This window comes from Protopterus annectens, chromosome 12.part0 (genome assembly GCF_019279795.1).
Source record: "Protopterus annectens isolate FY-2018-M chromosome 12.part0, PAN1.0, whole genome shotgun sequence".
Taxonomy (NCBI): domain Eukaryota; kingdom Metazoa; phylum Chordata; order Ceratodontiformes; family Protopteridae; genus Protopterus; species Protopterus annectens.
The window spans coordinates 1284898728-1284922496 of record NC_056746.1 but is presented as its reverse complement, the minus strand read 5'-3'; the positions used below and the strand labels follow the sequence as shown (position 1 = coordinate 1284922496).

At 39.1% G+C, this 23769-nt stretch overlaps 1 protein-coding gene across 3 annotated transcripts in view; it reads right to left on the bottom strand.

The window, feature by feature from the left end:
• Positions 1 to 23769, bottom strand: part of MYLK2 (myosin light chain kinase 2) — a 688091-nt gene that overhangs the window by 372437 nt on the left and 291885 nt on the right. For all 3 annotated transcript variants that reach the window (XM_044090332.1, XM_044090333.1, XM_044090334.1), the window contains exon 2: positions 6406 to 6490. In XM_044090332.1, coding sequence (XP_043946267.1) covers positions 6406 to 6490 — 85 coding nt within the window. The remainder of the gene's footprint in view (positions 1 to 6405; positions 6491 to 23769) is intronic.

The window sequence follows — 23769 nt, the reverse complement described above, 5'->3', positions numbered from 1 at the left end:
ACACAAAAAAAAAATCACCAAAAATTAAGAGTCCTATATAGGCATAACTGTTATCTCGTCCCCTCCACCAGAAAGACCTTTGCCTCCACGTACTTTTTCCCCTCCCTAATGTATGGTGTTCCTCTATTCTTGAATCTTCAGCTTGGCCTTCAAGCTAAATTAGAAGCCTGCTACACTAAAATCTGCAAATTCGCCAACAACTCTAAGAACTCATCCCATCACTGCATCTCCCTCCACTCACTTCAATGGCTCGAGCTTCCCAACTATCTGAACCTCCTTAAACTCACCACTGCCCATAAGCTCATATTTAACCTATCCTCCTGTCCCTCTCTCTCCATCTCCTTAACCCCCTATATTCCTAATTGCTCACTTATGTCAGAACCTGCTTAAAATCTACAAACCTTTACGGCCAACTGGACACTCTCTGCTATCCTGCTCCTTAGCAAAACTATGGAACTCTTCCTCCCTCCCTTAGAAATACTCATAACCACTCTTAACTTTAAATCCCTCCTCCATTCCTACCTATCTTCAAATTGGGGATGTCCTTCCCCACATAGGACCCTCCTATATCAAATCCCACCTTCTAACTCTGTGCATCATCTCTGCCCTCACGTCATTTGCCCTCCTACTCCTCCTTAACTTCCAGATTTTGTTAGTTTATTTCCAGCAATTTCTCATCCGCAAGTGTAATTCACTGTTAATGACCCTTAGACTGTACTGTTGCTAGATTTTATTATTATTATAGCAGAATGTTGAATTTTTTTTTACTGCAGAATACTGCATAAAGCTGTATGACTTCTTTGCTTTGTATGTGTATATGCTAATATGTTTGTCATTGTTACTGGAGATTTTCTCCCCGGACCTCCACTGAAAACGGGCTCTTTTTAGGCCCAGTGGACTTCCCCGATCATCAAACTGAATTAAATAAATAAATAAAATAATGAAGGTAAGAATGAGTGAGACATAAGATGAAAAAGTCTATCTGCACAGCATGGCAGTTCTGCTGATTCCACTGCCTACGGAGCTCTCAAAAAATCAGGGGCAAATCTCAACAGAATCAGGGTCAAATCCAGAAATAATCAGGGGCAATTACAGTAGGACGGTTTTCGGTTCGATTCTCAGCTAGAGCGTCTTCTGCGTGGAGACATATACCTCGTGAAGGTTGTGCATCAGGGCTGGCAACTTGACATGTAAAAATCAACTGCCAATTTAGCGGACCGGAGTTCCGCTGTGGTGACCCCTAACCGGGAAAAGCCGAAAGACACAGCAGCAGCAGCAACTAATATTAAATTCAAATTGACAGAATAAGAGAATGTGAATTAACATACATAAAAGTAGCATATACCTCTAATTATTGACATTATTTCATCATCATCTTCGGATCATCTGTTTCCATTTCTAACTGTCCTCTGCATCATGCTCTTTCACACCAACCGCCTGCATGTCCTCTCTCACCACATCCATAAACCTTATCTTAGGCCTTCCACTTTTCCTCTTACCTGGCAGCTCCATCCTTAGCATCCTTTTCCCAATATACCCAGCATCCCTCCTCAGCACATGTCCAAACCAATGCAATCTTGCCTCTCTTGCTTTGTCTCCAAACTGTCCAAAGTGAGCTGACTCTCTAATATACTGATTCCTAATCCTGTCCATCCTAGTCACACCTAGTGCAAATCTTAACATCTTTAACTCTGCCACATCCAGCTCTGACTCCTGCCTTTTCATCAATGCTACCGTCTCCAACCCATATAACATAGTTGGTCTCACTACCTTCTTGTAGACCTTCCCTTTCACTCTTATTGGTACTCATCTGTCACAAATCACTCCTGACACTCTTCTCCACCCATTCCACCCTGTCTGTACTCTCTTCTTCACCTCTCTTCCACACTCACCATTACTCTGAACTGTTGATCCCAAGTACTTAAACTCATCCACCTTTACCAACTCTACTCCCTGCATCCTCACCATTCCTCTACCCTCCCTCTCATTTACACACATATATTCTGTTTTAGCCCTGCTGACCTTCATTCCTCTCCTCTCTAAAGCATATTTCCACCTCTCCAGGGTCTCCTCAACCTGGTCCCTACTCTCACTACATATCACAATGTCATCTGCAAACATCATAGTCCATGGGGCCTCCTGTCTAATCTCATCTGTCAACCTGTCCATCACCACTGCAAATAAGAAAGGGCTCAGAGCTGATCCTTGATGTAATCCCACCTCCACCTTAAACGTATCTGTCACTCCCACCGCAGTCCTCACCAATGTCACACTACCCTTGTACATATCCTGTACCACTCTTACATACTTCTCCGCCACTCCCGACTTCCTCATACAATACCACATCTCCTCTCTAGGCACCCTGTCATATGCTTTCTCTAAGTCCACAAAGACACAATGCAACTCCTTCTGACCTTCTCTGTATTTCTCAAACAACACTCTCAGAGCAAATATTGTGGTATCCTTCAAGGCCCCTGGGCCAGTGGAAACCACAACCCACACTGCTGAATCCTTTGCAAATGCCTTCTACGGGCACCTTCAAGAATGCATGGATCATGCAATCCCAAATAAAACCAAGACCCATTCCCCCAAAGGCAGGCGCCCAGTCTGGTGGTCCCCAGCCATAAACAAACTTTACAACAGGAGGAGGAAGCTACTACATGACAGAGCAAAATCCCCAAAAGGGAAGGCATCTCTGATCAGTACTAGCAAAAAACTACGATCACTCATAAAATCATCCAAGGCCAACTAAAGACACAAAAGACAATCACAAGGCCTTCTTTAGCTATGTTAGAAACCTGGGTGGAAACTCCCAGATATGCTCAGAGTTAGTCCAAAATGACACAAAATACACTGAACCCACTGACATTGCCAACATTCTGGCAGACAGGTTCAGTGCAAATTTCCCAAAGGAGAAATAACTATCCCAGCAGAGTGTAGCCTCCCTAACATCTCAGATGCCCAGGTGAGAACCTAAAGCTAAAAACACAGCATCAATGGGACTGGGCGGTGTCCGGCTGTGTGCTACATGAACTCAAGAGGAACTAAACCCACACATAAGGCTGCTGTTTAATCTTAGCCTTACTCGGCAACAGTGGTCCCACTTCACAGCCTGGTCTGCAAAGCTATGGAGAGGATCATTATGGAACTCATAAACAAAGACATTGGGGACCTACAGACATTGGATCCTACCCAATTTGGCTTTGTCAAGGGCAGATCCTGCCTTTGAACTTGAACTTGTCAACTTTTTTGAAACAGTCACTAAGGCCATTGATGAGGGCAAGGCAGTTCACACAGCCTACCTTGATCTTGCAAAAGCCTTTGACACAATATCCCACTCGGGCATCATAGACAAACTCACCAGCTTAAATGTAAACCCATATCTCACAAGATGGGTTGCAAACTGGACAGAACCCACAGGGTCAGAGTTGCTGGAGCTATGTCAGACTCTAAGCCAGTCACAAGCGGTGTCCCACAGGGCTCAGTCCTGGGACCCCTCTTGTTCGGCATTTATTTTTCGTACAGGCAAACATAGGAGGATTGTGGCTGACAAAGTTATGACTGCAAACTGGGCCATAATTGATACTGACACAAACATCCTTCAGAGAGGCCTCATGATAATTGGTGCCAGAGCCATGGCCTTAAGCTGAAAAAATGTATAGTCATACCCTTTGGGAAAAACAAGGTACCCACAAATTACCACATAGGTGGTAATCCGTAATCAGGGACCTAGGGACCCAGGTTGACAGTAACCTCTCATTTGACACTCACATTGCCAAAGTGGTTAGGAAGACCTTCTATATTGCCCACCTTATCATGAAGGGTTTCACATCTAGATCAAGAAAGGTCATTGTGCCCTGTACTCTTCTCTTATCAGGCCAATGATTGAGTACAATGCCCCATTTGGGATGTATCTCACCCGACACCTGCAGCAGTTGGAAAGACCCCAAAAGTTCCTCACCAAGAGGATAAAGGGTCTTAAACATATGTCGAATTAATGGACATGCTCCACCTCAGAAAATCCAAATCCATCAGAGCCACGAGAGCAAGAGACTTAAACCTCAGAAATAAACAGGACGTGCTGGAGGGACAGATTCATAACCCAGCTCCCAGTCCACGTTAGGCAGAGCCCTCACTGATTCTATTCTAGAGAAATCTTGACAAGTAGATGGGACTGTGTCACTACTAGACAGAGGCACAGTAAACTAAACCCTAAAAGGGCATAGTATTCTCATCCTAAGGGGTGGTGAAAGCCACACACACTCTGGCTAGGCTTATAAATGCCCTGGGGCAGATAGCCTAGTACGAACCTATGAACGAACCTATGAACCTATCTGTAGTGCTCTTTCCTGGCATGAAACCATACTGCTGATCACTAATCATCACCTCCCTTCTTAACCTAGCTTCTACTACTCTTTCCCATAACTTCAAGCTGTGACTGATCAATTTTATCCCTCTGTAGTTACTGCAGCTCTGCACATCACCCTTATTCTTAAAGGTAAGTACCAAAACACTTTTTCTCCACTCCTCAGGCATCCTCTGACTTTCCAAAATCTCATTAAGCAATCTGGTTAAAAATTCCACTGCCATTTCTCCTAAGCACCTCCATGCTTCCACTGGTATGTCATCGGGACCAACAGCCTTTATTGCCATTATTTGTTAAGTATAATTCATCACCTTTTCTACACAAGTCACCAGTTTTAGGAGGGATTAAGAGGGACACAGATAAAATTTGAGTAAAAATCAGGGAAATCTCTGAAACTCAGGGATAATTGAGAGGTATGACTGCCTAAACTTTATAAGAAGAGAGAGCGAGAGAGAGAGTAAGGGATGTAGAGTGAGAGACAGACAGACAGACAGAGACAAAGAGAGATGGATAGACAGAGAGAGAGAATGTGTTCTGGTCATTCTACTTCCAAACCTTAATAACAAGAGAGAAAGAGAGAGAGGGAAGTGGGGCGAGAGAGAAACAGACACAGAGAAAGGAGGGAAGAGGGAAGTGAATGTGTCAGAGACAGAGAAACTTTATACGCTATCATGCTTTGGTTATTTGAGCAGTGTTCCTCATGTGGTCCTGTTGGTCTTTGTAGTGGTTTGTTTTTGGTTTCAAGTTTATTCACCATTCTTTGGGTAGTGAATGAGAGAGACAGAGACAGCTCTGATGATTCCACCGCTGAACTGTTATGATGAAGAGACACAGAGAGAAAGAGAAAAAGAGGCAGAGAAAGGGAGAAGAAGTGAGAGTTCTGAAGAGTTCACTGCCTGACCTTAATAACCAGAGAAAGAGAGACAGAGTGAAAGAGAAAATTAACACAGCAGGAGTGAGTAATCTCAGACCACATGGTATTGTAGTGAGTGGGAGGGAATCCAAAATATTTAAAGAAAATAAACGACCAGTAGCATAGGAAAGAGTTCTTCTCTGTAGTACTGATTGACTTCTACCTTTGGGTCAGAAACAGGAAGGCCAGCTGAGGTTGGGGTGGGACAGGAAAGAGCATCCAAAAACCATTTCACCTCTTTCAGAGGGACAGTAAGAGGGATCCAGCTTGTAATCTCCCTGGCATAATGTTAGTATTGCAGGCTCTTTAAAAATTAGATACATGAGAGGTGTGAGCATGGTGAACAACTTGTTTGCACCCCTTCATTGCATACCTCTCAACTGTCCAGATTTTCACATAAAGTCCAGATTTTTGTCTCATATTTTTACCTGTTCCTCATAAAATTTGTGGGTTTCTGGTACATCACTGAGGATTGAAGTCACTAAATAATGACATACATTTGAGTTTCCGACTTCATATCCTTCAGAAAATGTATGCTAACACAAATCCTGTTATTCTGGCAACTTTCTGGGTTTCTAAAAGCAATATTTAAAATCTGCCCTATTTATGGGCCTTTGTCTCCCTGATTATTTTAGGCGTTGTCCAGATTTCTTGAGCTAAGAGGTTGTGAGTATGTCTCAGTGTCAGTACCCCAGACACAGGAAGGATAAAAGAGGATGCATGGTATAATAATAACAATTCTCTAATCTCATTGCGTAACAATCTAAGGACCCACTACCCAGCACACACCCCCTTCTGTGGAAATAGAAGCAGCAGTGGTAACAAATAACCTGATGTCAATGAAACAGGCAAAACGTTTCATTTACAATTAAAATATTTCACTACTAACAGAATAGAGTACCAGATAAAGGAAAAGTAGCCATCAAGACTTGCAGCTTTAAAAGAAATAGTAGCTCAGTCAAATTACAGCACATATTAAAAATAAGAAAAAAAAACACTATCACTAAGCATCCAAGTGGCATTTGGAGAAAATAAAATGATGCACTATGTAAAAAAAGAAGTGCTGTGGGATAAAAAAATAAAATCAAATAGATCAAAACAAATGGTTCTAGTTTAATAAAAATACCTGACTTGGGTTCTTCCACCTCCCTTTGGTTCTGCGTGTCTTTTGTATGTAGAATTCCATTTCCTTCTTTTCTCGTCCTTACTTCCTAAGTAAAAAGAAAATAATATATGTGCATGTGCACAAATATAACAAAATATTTGCTTAGCAAGAAGCAATTCTAGAGACTTTCAGCTAAAAAGACAAAAGATCAAAGTTCAGAGAAGCTTTGCATGGTGCTTAGTTTCTTTCAGATGAAGCACTTTACTAGATTTCCAGTGTTATTTTTCTGAAGTAGGACAGTTTATAACGTGAGGTAAAGAGAAGGAACACCTGAACTGTGTTAGGGCATACTGACACCCTTACAGCAACCTGCATGTATATAATGGTTTGCGCAATAAAATAATAAAGTGATACAATGTCATGCAAGCAAGGGTGTTTGCTATAAATTCATACAATTATTTAAAGACAGTATTCAAACTGTCCATTGGTGCAACAGAAATTCTGCCATTTCTGAGAAAAGGAGTGTAATTTTAGAAACACCGAGCCATCAGAATGTGGACAACAGAAATATAAGTGCACTGGTACAGTTATGCCAGCTATCAGAAAATAGTGTGTACATTGGGGGGGGGGTCACATCCCCCAATTTTTAAAAATATTTTCCTCCTTCTTTTACTTTGTCATAATAACAAAGTAGTGGTGATTTGGGTATGAAAAGTGAAAAAAATAAATAGATAATTATTTTCTTCTGTTACTTTTGTAACTAAACCCAAAGATAGGGAATGCCATTTTCTTATTTCCAAAGACCACATGATCCAATACCTTAATGTTCACCTGAGGTGGTAAAAAGGACAATAAAGGGTGGGATTCATAATCCAGCCTTCCATTGTATAGTGACAATCCACGAATAGTGGTGCTATGTCCTTATGTAAATAAGGTCAGTGTTGGTCATTCACAATGACTACTGAAATATGGAGGAGACATTTTGGTAAACAAGCCTCCTTAGAGCGAAAGTGAAACATGTTTACACTAACATAATCGTTATGGGAAGAGCTTTTAAGAGGATAAGGGGTATTACATGCTTGTGCATACTTTGTAAAATTACTAAAGAGATACTGGGAAAATGTTTCATTTTGGTGCTTGTACATTCTTGGTAAAATACTGAAGGGATCACTGAGGAAAATGCTTCATTTTGGTGCTTGTGTATATTTGGACAAACCACTGAAGGGATTACTGGGGGAAATGTTTCATTTTAGTACTTGTGCATTCTTGGTCAAACTACTAAAGGGATCATTGAGGAAATAATTAATTTTGGTTTATGTAGGAGCATACATGGTTTGTGGATTACAAAATAGTTACAAAATATGCAGCAATGCTTTTTAGAAGGGATGTGCACACACCATGCATGTTGGACTATGAATCACAAAAAACACTTCATTAGCAGATGGCACTTTACACAATTTGTCATTACATCTCATTATATTTAATTTTCTTAAACTTATTCACGGGTGCTGTGCATTACTGTAAATGACCTCTATGAATCACTAGCTAGCTATGCTCACTAGCAAATAACTGTACTGTGATCATGTAAGGACTATGACTACCACCTCATATGTCATTAAGTCTCATTTCTCATGGCCAAAAACTACCATGTTTTAGTTGTAGCAGGTGTGTTCTGGGTACAGTCAGTTATCCTAAATATTTATTATGGTACTTACTGTGGACACCTTTCCCCTGTACTTGTACACCTTGAAGAAAATGGCAACTTTTTTAAACTGGGCACATTATTACATAACCTTTTGCTACAAGTAGATTGTCTTTACAGGACAATGTCACAGTGAGGAAATGTCAGGACAGTATCGACTCCATATTACATGAATGTACAGGATTAGTCTAACACAGTATCAACTAGATATAGATATTTGCCTGAAAATTATTCCAGCTGTCAATTAATTTCCTTTTTCTTGAAACTTTTCCCACTCTAGCACATAGACTCTCTGTAAAAATATTCTTTGCCTGCTTAACTTAATTCTAGGCCTACTAACTCCCTTTCATCAACTGATCATGCCTTCCCCATTATAGCATCCACTCTCTGGGACTAACGAACACCACCACATGCAAAACTTTTCTGTTTTTGGACAAAAACTGCTTCAATTCCATAGAATTTAAGAGTTATGTTCTTGCTTCAACCCCCCCCCCACACACACACACACACACACACAACTTAATTGCTTTCCCATGTTCTACAACTCCCTTGTAAACTTGTTTAGACAACATATTCCTCTGTCATCTCACAGAGTCATCACAGTTTGTATGTATTGTTTTATTGTAATATTACTTTGTACGCTTGTGATGTTATTCCTGATTTACATTCTTCTACCAAGTAGGTAATATTTTAGATCTTGCCATCCTGTGCTTTATAATAATTTGTGTTTTTTATGTTTGTTCTCATTGTTCTTTTTGTTCGTCTGTCAGCTCTGTTTCTACTTAGTTGTGCTGCTGTTTCTGTCTGAAATGGGTCCCGTTTGTATCAATCCAATATATGCAGAATAATGTTCAGGAGGAGGGGTGAAATTTAAGGGGAGACAGGAACTTAGCAATTTATGTAACGCTGGAGTGAATGAAAACAGTTAAATGTATATTGCCTGAAAATAATGAAAGAAATGTTAGTATGGTTTGTTTTATCTTCTATTATTATGTGAACCTCTTTCATTTTTTTAATGTTATGTTCAAAAAAGATGTTGAAAAACATGAATGAATGAATAAATAAATAAATATAAACTTTTCATATTCTGTATATGTTGCATTCAGCCTTCATAGTATTCATTCACTAGGAGTAAGATGAAATGGAGACTTTTTTATTTGCTTGCGGTACAGGAACAAAAAAGTCCCATTGGATTTCTGGTAGCTGTTGTACAGTACATGCTCCTTTAATGAAGGACTGCTTCATACCACGCTAGCTTCTTCTTTACAGACCAAGATCTCAAAATTCCGTACCCCACCAGTGATTATTTCAGATCCTGATCCTTTCATTAAAAGAATAACCCAAGATGGTATCTATGTGAATTTACCCTAAACCTTGCTAGTGCTGACATATCAGCAAAGACAGGCAAACAGGGAACATAGGGTGTGTGTGTGGGGGTGGGGGTGTCTGTCTGTCTCTGTTTATGTAAGTTTGCATTTATGCATATGTTTATGTAAGTATGTGTGTCTGAATATTTGCGCATGTGTGTGCTCACATTACAGTATATGCTGCAAGCGGTCATTTATAACTTTTATATCACAAACTCCCCCAGTCCAGGAACATATTTATTTGCCATAAAATTATCCAGTTTTTCCTTAAATGCTAATAATGATATGGTATACTTTATTTCAAGAGATATTTTGTTCTATAGTTTGGTAATCATTTGTGTCATACAAGAATGCCTTTTAATAGTTTTATTCCTTTAGATTTTGAAGCATGACCCGTGTGTGTGTGTGTGTGTGTGTGTGTGTGTGTGTGTGTGTGTGTGTGTGTGTGTGTGTGTGTGTGTGTGTGTGTGTGTGTGTCTGTGTCTGTGACATAGAGAGAGAGATTTTCTTTAATGGTTACAGCTAACTGGCGATTACATGAAATTGTGCCAGAGCAAACCCTGACTGGTCACTGTAAAGTCCAGGCAGTGACATTCTGCAGGTCAAAGTAGTCTAGAAGGTATTTGGATCTCCAAACCAGCCCAGCATAGTGCTGACAGCACAGAGTGTTCCGTGGGAGAGGGGTCCAGGTCTTGAGGAGACAGTAGCGAGACTTATTTGTATTGTCTTATAATCCCTTTGTTTAGTTCAGGAAACAGTGGGTTGGTAACCCTAGTCAGTAGTATATTTCTTACAATGGTGTAGTCACGGCTATCAAAAATGGTACCACTGTTGCTGACTCTCAGTCAGAGCTAGATCCAGCACTAGGTGACCTAGGCAACTGATTAGGGCCGTCTGGTGGTTGGGGGTCCTCTACACCATTAAAGAAAAAATAGAACAACATTAAAAAAAAAAAAAAAAAAGATTTCCTTTCTTTGTCTCGCAGGGCTGAATAAAGATGATTTCTTGTTGCTCAGCCTACCAACAGCCATTAATCAGTGCACTTATCAGGCTGAAGCAGTAATGGGAACAGTATTTTTCTTTATTGTACAAGAGTCCAGCATCCAGCAATACAATGGGAGCAGCATTTTTCTCTATTTTAGAGTCTGGAGTATGAATCGTTTCATTTTCATTATTTTATTACAATCCAGAGACAGAATGGCATGATTTATTAAATTCAGTAGGGTAGCAGGCTGAAGCAGTAATTGGGAGCAGTGTTTTTCTGTATTTTACTACAGAGTCCCAAAGATGTACTATTATAACAAGAGAATCAGTCCATTTGGAATGCAGAGTAACTCAGTGTACGCGTGCGCGGGTTGTGTGTGTGTGTGTGTGTGTGTGTGTGTGTGTGTGTGTGTGTGTGTGTGTGTGTAAGTATAAAATGCTCCATACCGTAGTCAGGATGGACTGTCAGACAGACTCAAACTCTGGTCCCCTGGACTGCATGGCAAGAGAAGGCATGGTGTACGGAAAAGAACCATGTTCTTCGATTGTGATCCTTGGTTTCCTTGTTCTGTTGAATGTTGACACTGTGTTTATTATTTAGTTGGAAATAAACTGGACAGCATGATGTCTAGTAGAGTAATGTTAATATTTAAGCTCTAAATACAATTTTAATTTAGTTTTTTTTTGTTTGTTTGTTTTTGCAGGCACACAGGTTTGAAATGTACAGTGTTGGGCTACAACTGTTTGTTTAGCATTTATTGTAGATGAGTAAGGCTATGAGCTGTTAAAGAGCTGCTTCTACTAATACATGGTTTGATTCCCTTAGGCTTTATTTGTAACTCAACCAAGTTACTTCACCAGACAGTATTCCTGGGCTGTTCCAGGCTATTAACAAATGTGTTGCACACTTGTCTTTTGAATTCCTGCACCCTTCGCATAGGTGGTAATTAGTACTTTGTCATGTGGTATTTGTGTATTAATCCAAGCATGTCTCTTTTATTTTATTGGGTTGTCAGATGCATTTTCACTAAATGTGAGCTTCAAGGGAAGAGAAGTGTACTGTTTTCAATGTGAGTGTATTTTGTTTTGCTTAGAAAATGGCTGCTAGTGTTTTCTTTGTCTGTAAAATTTGAAATAAATGTTTTAAATGATAGCCAAATCTCTGCAATAACTGTAAAAGTAAAGAAGAAAACAGTATGCACACTGACAGATTTATGGTAATTAGGGAGAGTCAGACGAGTAATGAGATACTGGTATGGCTGGTGGAGGTCTGGTTTATTACCCTGCATAGGGCCCCTTTTGTACATGATCTGGCTGTGACTCTGGTGTTGTATGCTGCAACAATACAATGTTATTAGCCATTCAAGTAGGCCAGATCTGTACTGAATGATGTCAGAGGCATAGCTATTCCTGATAACAGAGAAGATATAGTAAGATCAAAAACGAGATGTAGGCACCCTGCAAGCATGTAAGACCCCTCCTCCTAACAAAAATATCTGTGTGTTGTACGCAATAATAGTTATGATTTTTGTCTTATTTGTGGTTTGTTGAACAAAAAGTGCTGAGGCATTTATATTGTCTTTAATTATTTATTAATGGCACTAAAGAATAAGTGAATTCATTAATAGGCCTGGATGGTATATTAGCCTAAACGTGTTGTATTTTATTAGTCTAAACATGGCACATTTTAGTTGTTGTGTCTTTCAGCTTTTCCCGGTTAGGGGTCGCCACAGTGGAACTCCGGTCCGCTAATGATTAGCGGTAGGGTTTTACGTGCCAAGTTGCCAGCCCTGATGCACAACCTTCAATGAAGGTACGCCCATTCACGCATGTCTCCACACAGAAGACGCTCTAGCTGAGAATCGAACAGGACAACGTCTTACTGTGAGGCGACAACGCACAGCACCACCACTGCAGTATGACATTTTAAAGTATTTCCTTTACAGCCTCCAGGAACAGCAATTTGGAGTTAAGATCAGAACTGTCTGATCTTCAGCACCCGTTATGTAGTCATTGTCGCATATCAGTATGATTACAGTCTTCTCTACAAGATCGGATTGTAAAAGATCTGACTTGTTAGTGACATGCTTTCTGTAGCTAGTGTGCAGGGTTTGAATTTTTCCACCTTCATTTACCTACTGTGTGATGTTGAATAAGTCACTTAGCCAGACAGTGCTTTGGAATAATTGGGAATTTAGGCTGGGATCCTCAAAGGGACTACATGCCCAGCATCGATGAAATTGTTGTCATTGTTTGCCAGCTGTCCAATTTTACATAACTGTTGTAGTTAAGGAAATATTATGGCAGTATCACTAGCACACCAATTTTTAATGCAACATAAGCAATTTCTTCTTCATGGGCAGCAGGCACTACATTTCATAGGCAGGTACTAGGCTATTAGCCCTAGGGCCTATATAAGCCTAGCCAAAAAGGTACCCTGACTTTCACCACCCAAGAAAATTATTTTCCTGTGCCCCTGTCGAGCAGATCCACAGAAGTGATCCCTGGGGTGAATTTCCTATTTCCCATCCAATCATCAAGATTTTTCTTGAAGAGTGCTAATGAGGAGCTCTGTTTGACATAGATAGGTAGTCTGTTCCAGAGTATGGGAAGTCTCTGGGACAGGAATCTATCCCTCCAGCATGTTCTGTTTATTGTGGTGACAAGGTTTAGGTTCCTAGAGTGTGTAGCTCAGAGGGATTGGGATTTCTTTAAGTGGAGCATGTCCAATAGCTCTGGGTTTGACATAGCTTTGTATGTTAGGCAGAGATCGCCTCTGAGTAGGCGATATGCGATGGAGTAAAGCTGGAGTTTTTTGAGACGGTCTGCGTAGGGCATCTCTTTGAGGCCAGTAATCCTCTTTGTAAGGTATTTCTGTGGCTTTTCCAGTTGTTGTAGATGTCTTGTGAGGTACATACCAAAAGGGGTGTTGTACTCTATAATGGGTCTAATGAGTGATGAGTAGAGGGGAACAATGACCTATTTTTTTCTGGATGAGAAACATATTTTGTGATGAGGTGAGCCATGCAGAAGTATTTCTTGACCACTGTGGCGATGTGATTATGAAAGGAGAGACTACTGTCCACCTGTGTCCCAAGGTCTCTTATTAGACTTCCAGCATTAAGTAGACTACCACTTATGTGGTAGTTCATGGGTACAGAGTTTTTACCAAAGGGGATGACAATACACTTTTTGGCATTGAGCTTCAGACCATGGTTTTGGAACCAGGCATCTGTCTCAGTGAGGCCCTTTTGTAGTATGTCCACATTGTTAGGAGTTTTGATTATGGCTCCTAGTTTGCAGTCATCTGCAAATTTTGTTAGACAAAGACCTTCTGTGTTAGCCTGTACTTCAGAGAAGTAGATACCAAACAGGAGAGGACCCAGGACTGAACTCTGTGGTACTCCACTTGTCACTGGTCTGAAGTCGGATTTGGTGTCTGCTACTTTCACAGTGTGGGTTCTGTCCATGAGCCAGTTGGCAACCCATCTTGTGACTGGGATTTATACCTAGTTTAGTGAGCTTATCTATAATTCCAGAGTGGGGGATGGTGTTGAAAGCCTTGGCTAGATCTAGATAAGCTGTGTGAACCACCTTACCCTCATCTATGGCTTTGGTGACTGCTTCAAAGAAGTCAATCAGGTTTACCAGACATGATCTGCCTTTTACAATCCCAAACTGGGTAGGGTCCAGAGTTTGGAGATTACCAATGTCTTTGTTTATGAGTTTCATGATGATACATTCCATGGCCTTGCAGACCAGGTTCATCAGGCTAATGGGGTGGTAGTTCCAGGGGTCCGTCTTGGCTTCCCCTTTGTGGAGTGGAATAACCGTCACGGTGTGCCATTCAGTGGGCACAAAGCCTGAGGTGAGACTATGATTGAACATGGTACTTAGGTAGGGTGCCAGTTCATTCTGTAGTTCGTGTAGAATGCAGCCTGGGATATTGTCAGGTCCCATGGATGCTGTGTTCTTGGCTTTGGAGAGTGTGTTTTTTACCTGTACAGCCATCATTACAGGGACTTTGCATTCTTTCGGTATAGAGATGGGCCCTCTAGGGGGTGAGAGGGGGTAAAGTTAGCACTGAACCTATCTGCCAGGATGTTGGCAATATCAGTTGGTTCTATATATTTAGTGCCATTGTGCTGTAACTCAGAGCAGATCTGAGTGTTGCCATTGAGATTCTTGACATAGCTATAGAATGCTTTGTGGTTGTCTTTAGAGTCAGTGGCAATTTTGTTTTCGTAACTAGCTTTGGAGGATTTTATGAGGGATCTCAGCTTCTTACTGAGGTTGACCAGGGAGTTCCTCCAGCCATGGGATTTTACTCTTTTTTGCAACAGTTTCTTTCTTCTGTTGTAGAGTTTGTTTATGGCAGAGGACCACCAGATTGGCTTCCTTTTTTTGGAGGATAGCATCTTGGTTCTATTAGGGATAGCATGATCCATGCACACGTGTAAGTGCTTATAAAGTGCATTTGTGTAGGATTCAGCAGTCGTACCTCTACTGGCTGTCTGCTTGGGTGTCATGAAGTTTGCCACTTCTGTCTTAAGAAGTGTGAAGTTGGCTTTGGAGAAGTTTTTTACGGTGGTTTCCCTAATTGTTGGTGGGGCAGGATGTGGATGTCTAGGGTGATTAGCTTGTGGTCGGATCTGACCAACAAGGAATTGACCTCTGGTGTGGAACACTGGTTGCCCATGCTGGTAATGACCATGTCTAGGATATTGCTGCCCCTGGTGGGGGTGTGAATAAGTTGATCCAAGGCATTGGAATTTATGAATTCCAGAAAACATTGAGCAAAAGAGTTGGTACATGAGTAGTTTTCCCAGTTAATGGTGGGGTAGTTGAAATCGCCCATCATTAGGGTGTTGGGTTGTACCCTAATACTTTCCAGTGTATCAATAAATGAGGAGTGGGAATCCTGGGGCATGATGCGGGGTCTGTAGCAAGCTACAATTTGGATTGCGGTCTTGCCCAGAGTTAGTTGCACTTGGATAATCTCGGATGCATTATGCTGTGCAACTAGCCTGGAGGTGTGGATATCCTTAATGAATATGGACATGCCTCCACCTTTAGTGCTTCATTCCGGGTTAGGTGGCAGTAAGGTGTGGTATGAATTATAGCCTGGTAACGCAGGGGTGCTCTCTGGAGCTTTGAACCAGGTCTCTGTCACTGCACAGATGTCAATGTTCTCCATTTTAAGGAGTGCCTCGAGTGAGTGCATTTTGAGGTTTAGACTTCTAGCATTGAGTAGCATTACCCTCAGATTTTGCTTGCTTGTACCTGTTACGGTGTTGAATTTGTCATTTGAACCTTGCCTAAAAAGGCACTATAGGGGTGGCAAGAGCCTTAGCCAGTATCCGGAATCCCAAGGGTGACAGGTGCAGGCCATCTCTGGCAAAGCATCGTGGTCTGTCGATCATGTCATCCCAGGCAGACAAATACTGGATCCCCTTAGAATGACACCAGAAGCTTAGCCAATTGTTGAAGTCAATTATTTGTTAATGAAGCACTGAAATACAAAGTTTGCCAGTGGTGACCTCTGCATTGCTAATTCTCTTTAATGTGGTTATTCAGATGACACTTGTGCATGTTGACTTAGCATATTTTATCAGATGATTAATATTTCTTATGCTTTCATAAATACTCTTCAATTTAAACTGTGCTACACCTGGCTGGACCTTACAGTATGGTTTTAGTTTGGGTACTTTTGTCACTATTGGGCCATACATTTTGTTTCCCTGCTTACCGGAAAAAAATTAAAACACATTTTTTAAAACAAATGTTGCTGTATTAAAGAAGAAAGTATAATTTAATCCAATCAAGAAGTCTAATCAAAGAACACATGCATTTATGCATTGCCCTAAATGTGTGCATTGGGCCCATGGTTTGAAAACAGCCTGGGGTCCAAGGTACACTTAATTCTCCACGGGACAGATGCATTTTCAACAAACATGGGTTCAAGGGAAGAATTTACTATTGCTCATGCTGTGTCAGTTTTCAATGTGAGACTGTTTTCTTTAGCAAATGGGCATCATTGCTTGCACTCTAAATGTGAAATAAAAGTTTTAAATTAAATCATATCTCTGTAATCACTGAAAAAATAAAGAAGAAAATAGCATGTACACTGAGAGGTTTAAACAGTGTTTAGGAAAACCGAGGAGATTTGTTCAAGTAGTGGTACACTGGAATGGCTGCATGTGGGTGGTGGCCCTGGTCTATTAGTCTGTCCAGGGGCCCATTGCACCATGATCTGGTTCTGCTCCCAATACCAGGATAAGTGATAGAAGCTAATTAAGTGATTTATAAATGATTTTCTTCATGGGTGGGTATGTAAATGCTGCACTAGTACTGTGACATTTAGTGGATGTAGCAGCACAGCAAGCTGCAATAAAGCCAGCAGATCCGTTGTTTTTGAATATTCTGCGTGTGTTAGCTTGTAACTTCAGTACTCCATTGTTCTGGAAATGCTAGAGAGTAAAACAGACTTTGTAAATAAGAACGACACATATTCTCCACTGTTTATAGGCAGCATCCTCTAACCAAAACCACTGAAGAGGACGAGTTTAGTACTGCTGTCAGGTCAGACCATAACACTATGTGACCAACCCCAGTTCCTCAGGAAGAAGATGGTAACATCAGGGCAAAGGTGCTCTTCACACTCTATTAAGCAGGAAGAGGAAAATTGAAATCAAAAGTAATTAGTAAGTAGAAAAGTATTCATGAGACAGCTATCAAATAGTACAGAAAGTATTTTCATATTAGCATTATTACTATTTCAGATTAGTTAATAAATGTCATGATACATATTAATGTATATTATATTAATATATATTAATGTAATTATAATTATATAATATAATATAAAATTATAATATATATATATATATATATATATATATATATATATATATATATATATATATATATATATATATATGGATTCACTTCACATGCTTGAAATTCTGAAATATCAAATTTCAGAATCTCGAGCCCATAAAGTTGAAATCCTAAAAGATCGAAAACCCAGAAGCGCGAAATTCAAAATTTCGCATTTTGGAGATGTTGAATTAGTGGTTCTGGTGTTGCGCTGGGTTCATGGATTCAGGTAAGTGTTTATGTTTTACGGGTTTTGGGTAGGAGCTTAAGTGTGTGTTAATGTGTTTTGTTACTGTGATGTGTGTGTGCGAGGGGAATGTAGCTTGTGTGGTGGTGTTTCACGTGTTTGTGTATGTAGTGCGACCTTGGTGTTAGTATATTTAAGTAGGGGGGTGTGGGGCCACAGCCCCCCACATGGGTGGTGCAGAGGGGCTTGCCCCCCTGCTTGTATGTAGGATAGGGTTGTGTGTTTGTGTGTGGGGAGGAAGGTGTGTGTATGTGTATGTGTGTGGTGTGTGTGTGTGTGTGTGTGTGTGTGTGTGTGTGTGTGTGTGGTGTGTGTGTAGTATAGAAGTCGAGATTTTGAATTTCATGCTTCTGGGTTTTCGATCTTTTACGATTTCCACTTTATGGGCTCAAGATTCTGAAATTCAATATTTCAGAATTTCGAGCATGTAAAGTGAATCTATATATATATATATATATATATATATATATATATATATATATATATATATATATATATGAGGCAACTATCAAATAGTACAGAAAGTGTTTTCATATTATTAGATTATTTCATATTAGCTAATATTAATAATAATATTACATAAATATATAAATATTAACAAACGGTTATATATGGATTATATTATATTAATATATTTATATATTAATAATACTGTAATAATATATAATGTATATATATATATATATATATATATATATATATATATATATTTTTTTTTTTTTTTTATGTACACACACATATATATATATATATATATATATATATATATATATATATATATATATATATATATGCTGAGGTGTTGCAATGGGCACACCCTGCACAAACAGTTATGCCAATATTGTTTTGACATACTGGGAAGATTTGGTTATATTTAACAATGTCAATGTTTGGAAACCATTTATTCCCATCTACAAGAGATTTGTAGATGATGTTTTCTTTCTATGGACAGGAAGTATAGAGCAGTTGTATTGCTTCATGGAATTTTTGGAAAACAGTACCTCCTTTTTAAAATTAACAGGAGACACATCTACAAGTGATACTGATTTTTGGCTGTGCATTTACAACTTGGTTCAGATGGCAGAATTGAAACCTCTATCCACCGTAAGGAGTATTAGAAGAATACTATTTTAGCACACAATAGCATGCATTCTAATCATATTTTTCTTAATATAATAAAAGAACAGTTACTCAGAATGTCCAGACCATGTACCAATGAAGAGGTTTTCCATCAAGAGTCAGATTCCTTGACAGTGAGATTAAAGAAATGTGGATATAAAGAGGCAGAATTTACCAGCATTACTGAGTTGAATCAACAACACCGAAATGATTCAGGGAAACCATGGTTCTCTGATGTGCAGACCTCAAAATCTACACTGAACAAAGATAATAGTTTGAGGGTCATGCTTAAATACAGTAGTGACATTTGAAGTGTCTGTGAAATTATCAAGAAGAATTGGAAAATACTTATGGTGGATGAGAATATCAAGAAAATAGTTGGGAGTAAACCTTATTTCTGCTATAAAAACAGAAAGTTAAAAAAAACTGTTATTCAAGTTGATTAGTGAATTTAAAGAACAACCATCAAGGTCTGCTCACATTGGTACATTCTCATGCAGAGCATGTAAAGCCTGTAATTATATAAAGACAACAAATTTATATATCCGAACTAACAAAATATATCTGCCCAAACTATTACAAATATTGCATTTCTTACCACCTATGATAAATGCTCATTTCTACATGGGAAAGACAAACTGGTGTTTCAAGGAATGAATACTTCAGCATATTAGAGACATTAGAGTGGTAACTAAATACAATCTCCAAATACAATCTCCTTGCGCAACATGTGAAATCCCAGACTGGTCGCAGTTTTAAATTCTTAGTCTTACAAATTCAGAAGGAAAGCCCAAGAGGTGAGGATTTTATTAACATGACTGAAACCAATGAAATGTACTGGATTGCTGATCTTCAACCAGACAAGCATCCGGGGCTAAATGGCTTGGTCCCTTTAAAACCGGCACTTAGGGGGCATAGGCTGTTTCATTAGTGACCATTGGCTATTTAAAGGATCAGGAAGTGATGTAATTTGAGATAGGAAGAAGGGGAAACCTGAAAGAGCTAATCTCTATTTTATTTTATTTGCTTTGTTTTATTGTGTTTTTAAAGGACTCTTAATATATGGTCAGCACGTGTTGGTCTGCGTGATTGTTTCTTGCGTCTTTTGGATTTATTTGTATCACGCAAGACCTTTAGATCTTCCTGGTTTGTTTTTACTTGAATAATAATATTGATATGAAACAATATTAGTTAATATTAATATGAAATTATTATTTCATATTAGTAGTGTTAGAAAGTATTTTCTCATTAGTAAAATTCAAACCTCTCAACTGTCCTTATTTTGGAGGAACATTCCTTTTTTCCTATTTTTAGGCTTAATTTAGGATGTCCCTAATTTTGGAGGTGTGTGCAGTAAACTTAGAGAGTCTCATGCTGTTTCCTACAGACAGAAACCAGACACTGTGTAGAAAGGCCAGTGGAGGAGGAGGAGTCTGCATCTATGTTAACAAAAGATGGTGCAGTAACTGTGAAATCTTACTATCACACTACTGTGAGAACTTAGAGTTTCTGCCCATCAGATGTAGACCTTTTTATTTGCTCAGGGAGCTGAATGGGGTCAGTGTAACAGTGGTGTATATCCCACCAAGTGCTAATACCACCAAGGCTGTAAATAAACTATGTAATCATATGGTGAGCTGCAAAGCAAAAATCCTGATTTTGTGCACATGGTAGCAGGGGACTTTAATAAGGCAGATCTGAAAGAAGTACTTCCACACTACCATCAGTATGTGGACATTCCCACTAGGGGTGATAATATCTTGGACAAGGTGTATACAAACTTAAAGAAAGCCTACAAGGCAGTGCAACTTCCACAAATGGCAATTCTGACCATTATACCATGTTGTCATTATTTCAAAAAGACAGGAGGATGTGGATGCCACTCCAGCAGTAGCTCGAGCAACATCTGAGTAAGCCAAAGCGCTGAAAACAGCAGCAGCATCCTGTCAAAGGGGACAATGATGGAGAGACATACCAGTGACCGAAAAGCACCTAGCCAATGACAAAACATCTTGGAAAAGGATCCAGACCACCAGAATACCTTCACCCAATGTGCAACGAGCTAGTTTGTGAATAAGAGGATTGGTATAACTTCACTTGCAGAGTGCAGAATGATCTTAGTGATGGGTTACAGATAGTTGTTCACTCTACTGGAGGTGCTGACTGCTGAGCCATAAGAAAATGTACAGAAGTTACAACCTGAGAGACCTACTAGTACTTCTTTTAAATAAATGCAGCTAGAAAACGTATCAGTGGCTCTTGAAAGAAGATGTTCCATTGGTAAGTGACAGACAGACTAGCTAGCCATTTTTGTACAGACAATAATACAAAATAAAAGTACTGGAACCATGGCTGTATGGGAAAAGCTTTATTAAAACAAATAATATTATAATAGCTGTTTTAATAAAGTGTTTTCCATGCAGCCGTGGTTCCAGTACTTTTATTTTTGTATTATTGATTTGTTGGAAGTTTACCGGAATAAATTTATCGCACAGCACTGTATTCGTCTTGCTACATTTTTATACAGACAGTACTTAAACGGGCAGCGGTATCAGAGCTGTCAACTTGCCATCTTGACTCTTCCTGTGTAAACAGTCACTCCACCTCCATCCCACATTCCCAGGCCAGGTCTGCCTGTAATTATGTACTTGGTGTTACTCAGATCAAGCGGCTCTCTGGGCAAACTGTGCAGGTGTTGTAGGCATAAAGTTATAAAGGACTGTCTTTTAAGGGAGTTGTTTTTAATGTGTTACTGCACTGTAGTAGTTTTGTAGTCAGCGGTGCTGCAGGGGGTTTGCATGCAGGTGAAAAGTTAATGTTGCATTATCACTCCTTTCGGGAATTGATGAGTTGTGAGAAGTGGATAAGGTAGTTTACTCATAGCTCTCGACGAATCAGGGACAAATCGTGAAATAAACGGGGACACTTTAAAAATATATTAATCCTTTTATATTGAGACATAGACAAGATAAAAAATGTGAATTAATATACATATTTAAGTGAAAGAAGTCTATAACTCCCAATTGTCATTATTAATTCCCATTCCCACAATTCCACTGGAGTGAATTGGGTTACATAACCACTTATGCAAATTTATGTTAATCAGTGGCCTGGATTTTGGCCAGTTGTACCTACTTTTCATGGGTTTTTGTCCAGATTTTTGATGTTTCCATGTTGAGAGATATGGTTGGCATCTGTGCATTCACCTCAACTGTCTGTGAATTTTCAGAACATGTCAGAATTTGCATCATAATTAGCGATGTTCCACATACATTGTTTTATTTTGCTGTAATAAACTATGGGCTACAGTCAGTAATGCCAGACATTACACTTCTATAATCATTGATGGTAAAATGGACCCTGATGTGAAACTTGTTGTTTTAATAATATCCACGGTAAATCTGAATCTTACTGATTAAGCCTAAAACAGTGCTCTTTTTGTAATCTCAGTGGCTAATAACACTCAAGCATATTAATTAAGCCTTAGAGAATGTCTGTCATGCATTCATTGTTGTTCATTTATTTTAATAATCTCCATGGTGAGTAATACTGAGTCATACCAGTTTAGCCAAAAAACTTTTTACAAGTATGAAGTGACATATTTTAACCATGCAATAAGTTTCCTATTGAAGTCGTAAGTAAGTTGTCTGCATTTGGCTCATTTATTCCACACAATGATAAGTACTGTTCCATGTTTTGGAGGTAGAAGGTTGATAGCTATTCGACTTATACATTTCATGTTTTATTTTTCATTTTTGTGGCATGTAGTTGCTACTCTTTGATGAGTGCATGCATCTCATCAGTTTCTTAACTTATTACTAGGCTATTCTTTAGAAGCCTAAACAAGAATTTTCATTTAGTTTTTATCCCTTTTAATGACTCTTTCTAATAACACAAAGCAGGCAGAACATGTACATTTAACCCTTTCCATGGGGCATGGGTGCTATTTATTAGATGAATTTGCAGTTTCTAATGCATTCATCCAGACTCTGTTTGAATCAATAGTTGTTATTTGTTTTTTATGTGGAGATTAATAGGATTCTGTAGAAGTGTAATTCTCTGTGATACATATCTCTCGCTCTCTCTCACAGCAACATTTTATATTTGGCATTTAGGCCAGCATTGTACTTGCAGATGTACCATGGGTCTGTGCATATATTTATTTATTATTTTACATTTGATTAGCAGGAAAGTCCAACTGGACAAAAATCCTTTTTCAGCAGAATTCCAGGGAGAAAAGCTTCTCATTTAACATGTAACAGTGATTATAATTACAAATACAAGGTTGACATATACATGATTTGACATTTGTGTTAAACATATAAAACTGGATAAAAATACATTCCTGTAAATATTCTTATTAATGGCAGTGAGCAATTTTCATAGATATACTGCATTGACTGATAGCCTGTAATAGGAGGAGATACAGTAGAATATAGATATTGAAACATAATTGCAGTTTTCATAGATATACTGCATTGACTGATAGCCTGTAGTAGGAGGTGGAGTATAGATATTGAAACATAATTGTAACTTAAGGAGAATAGTTTTACTATAGTCCTTGAGTACATGCTTTAGATTGTAATAAGAATGGGTAGAAGTATGCTGAGAGGTGAGATGTGATCTGATTTATGTGAGGAACTAGTATTATCTAGAGAAAAAGTATTTAGAGTAAATAGGACATTGCATTGGAAATATAGGATGTGTGGAGTCTCAGTATCCAAGGGCGAGGTTCACCCTCAGCAACCAGTATAATACCAAGATCAGGACCAGCCTTTGAGGCAAGAAGTGTACTTCAGATGATTTAGATAATTGATTTAATTGTGTAGAAAGAGTTGTGGACATTTAGATTGTGGCAAGTGTTTGAACAACATGCCAAGTGGTATTATAGTCAATGACTGGTCTAATAAGTGCTGAGTACAGTGGAATGATCACATCTCTACATCTGTATGCCATGCAGTCATTAATACGTTATTCAATGAAAAAAAAAATAGATTGTAGAAGTGGATGCATGGTGATCGAAGGGCACTTCACTGCATACATAGGTTCGGAGATACCTGACTAGTGGATTAATTGATGTGTTGTCA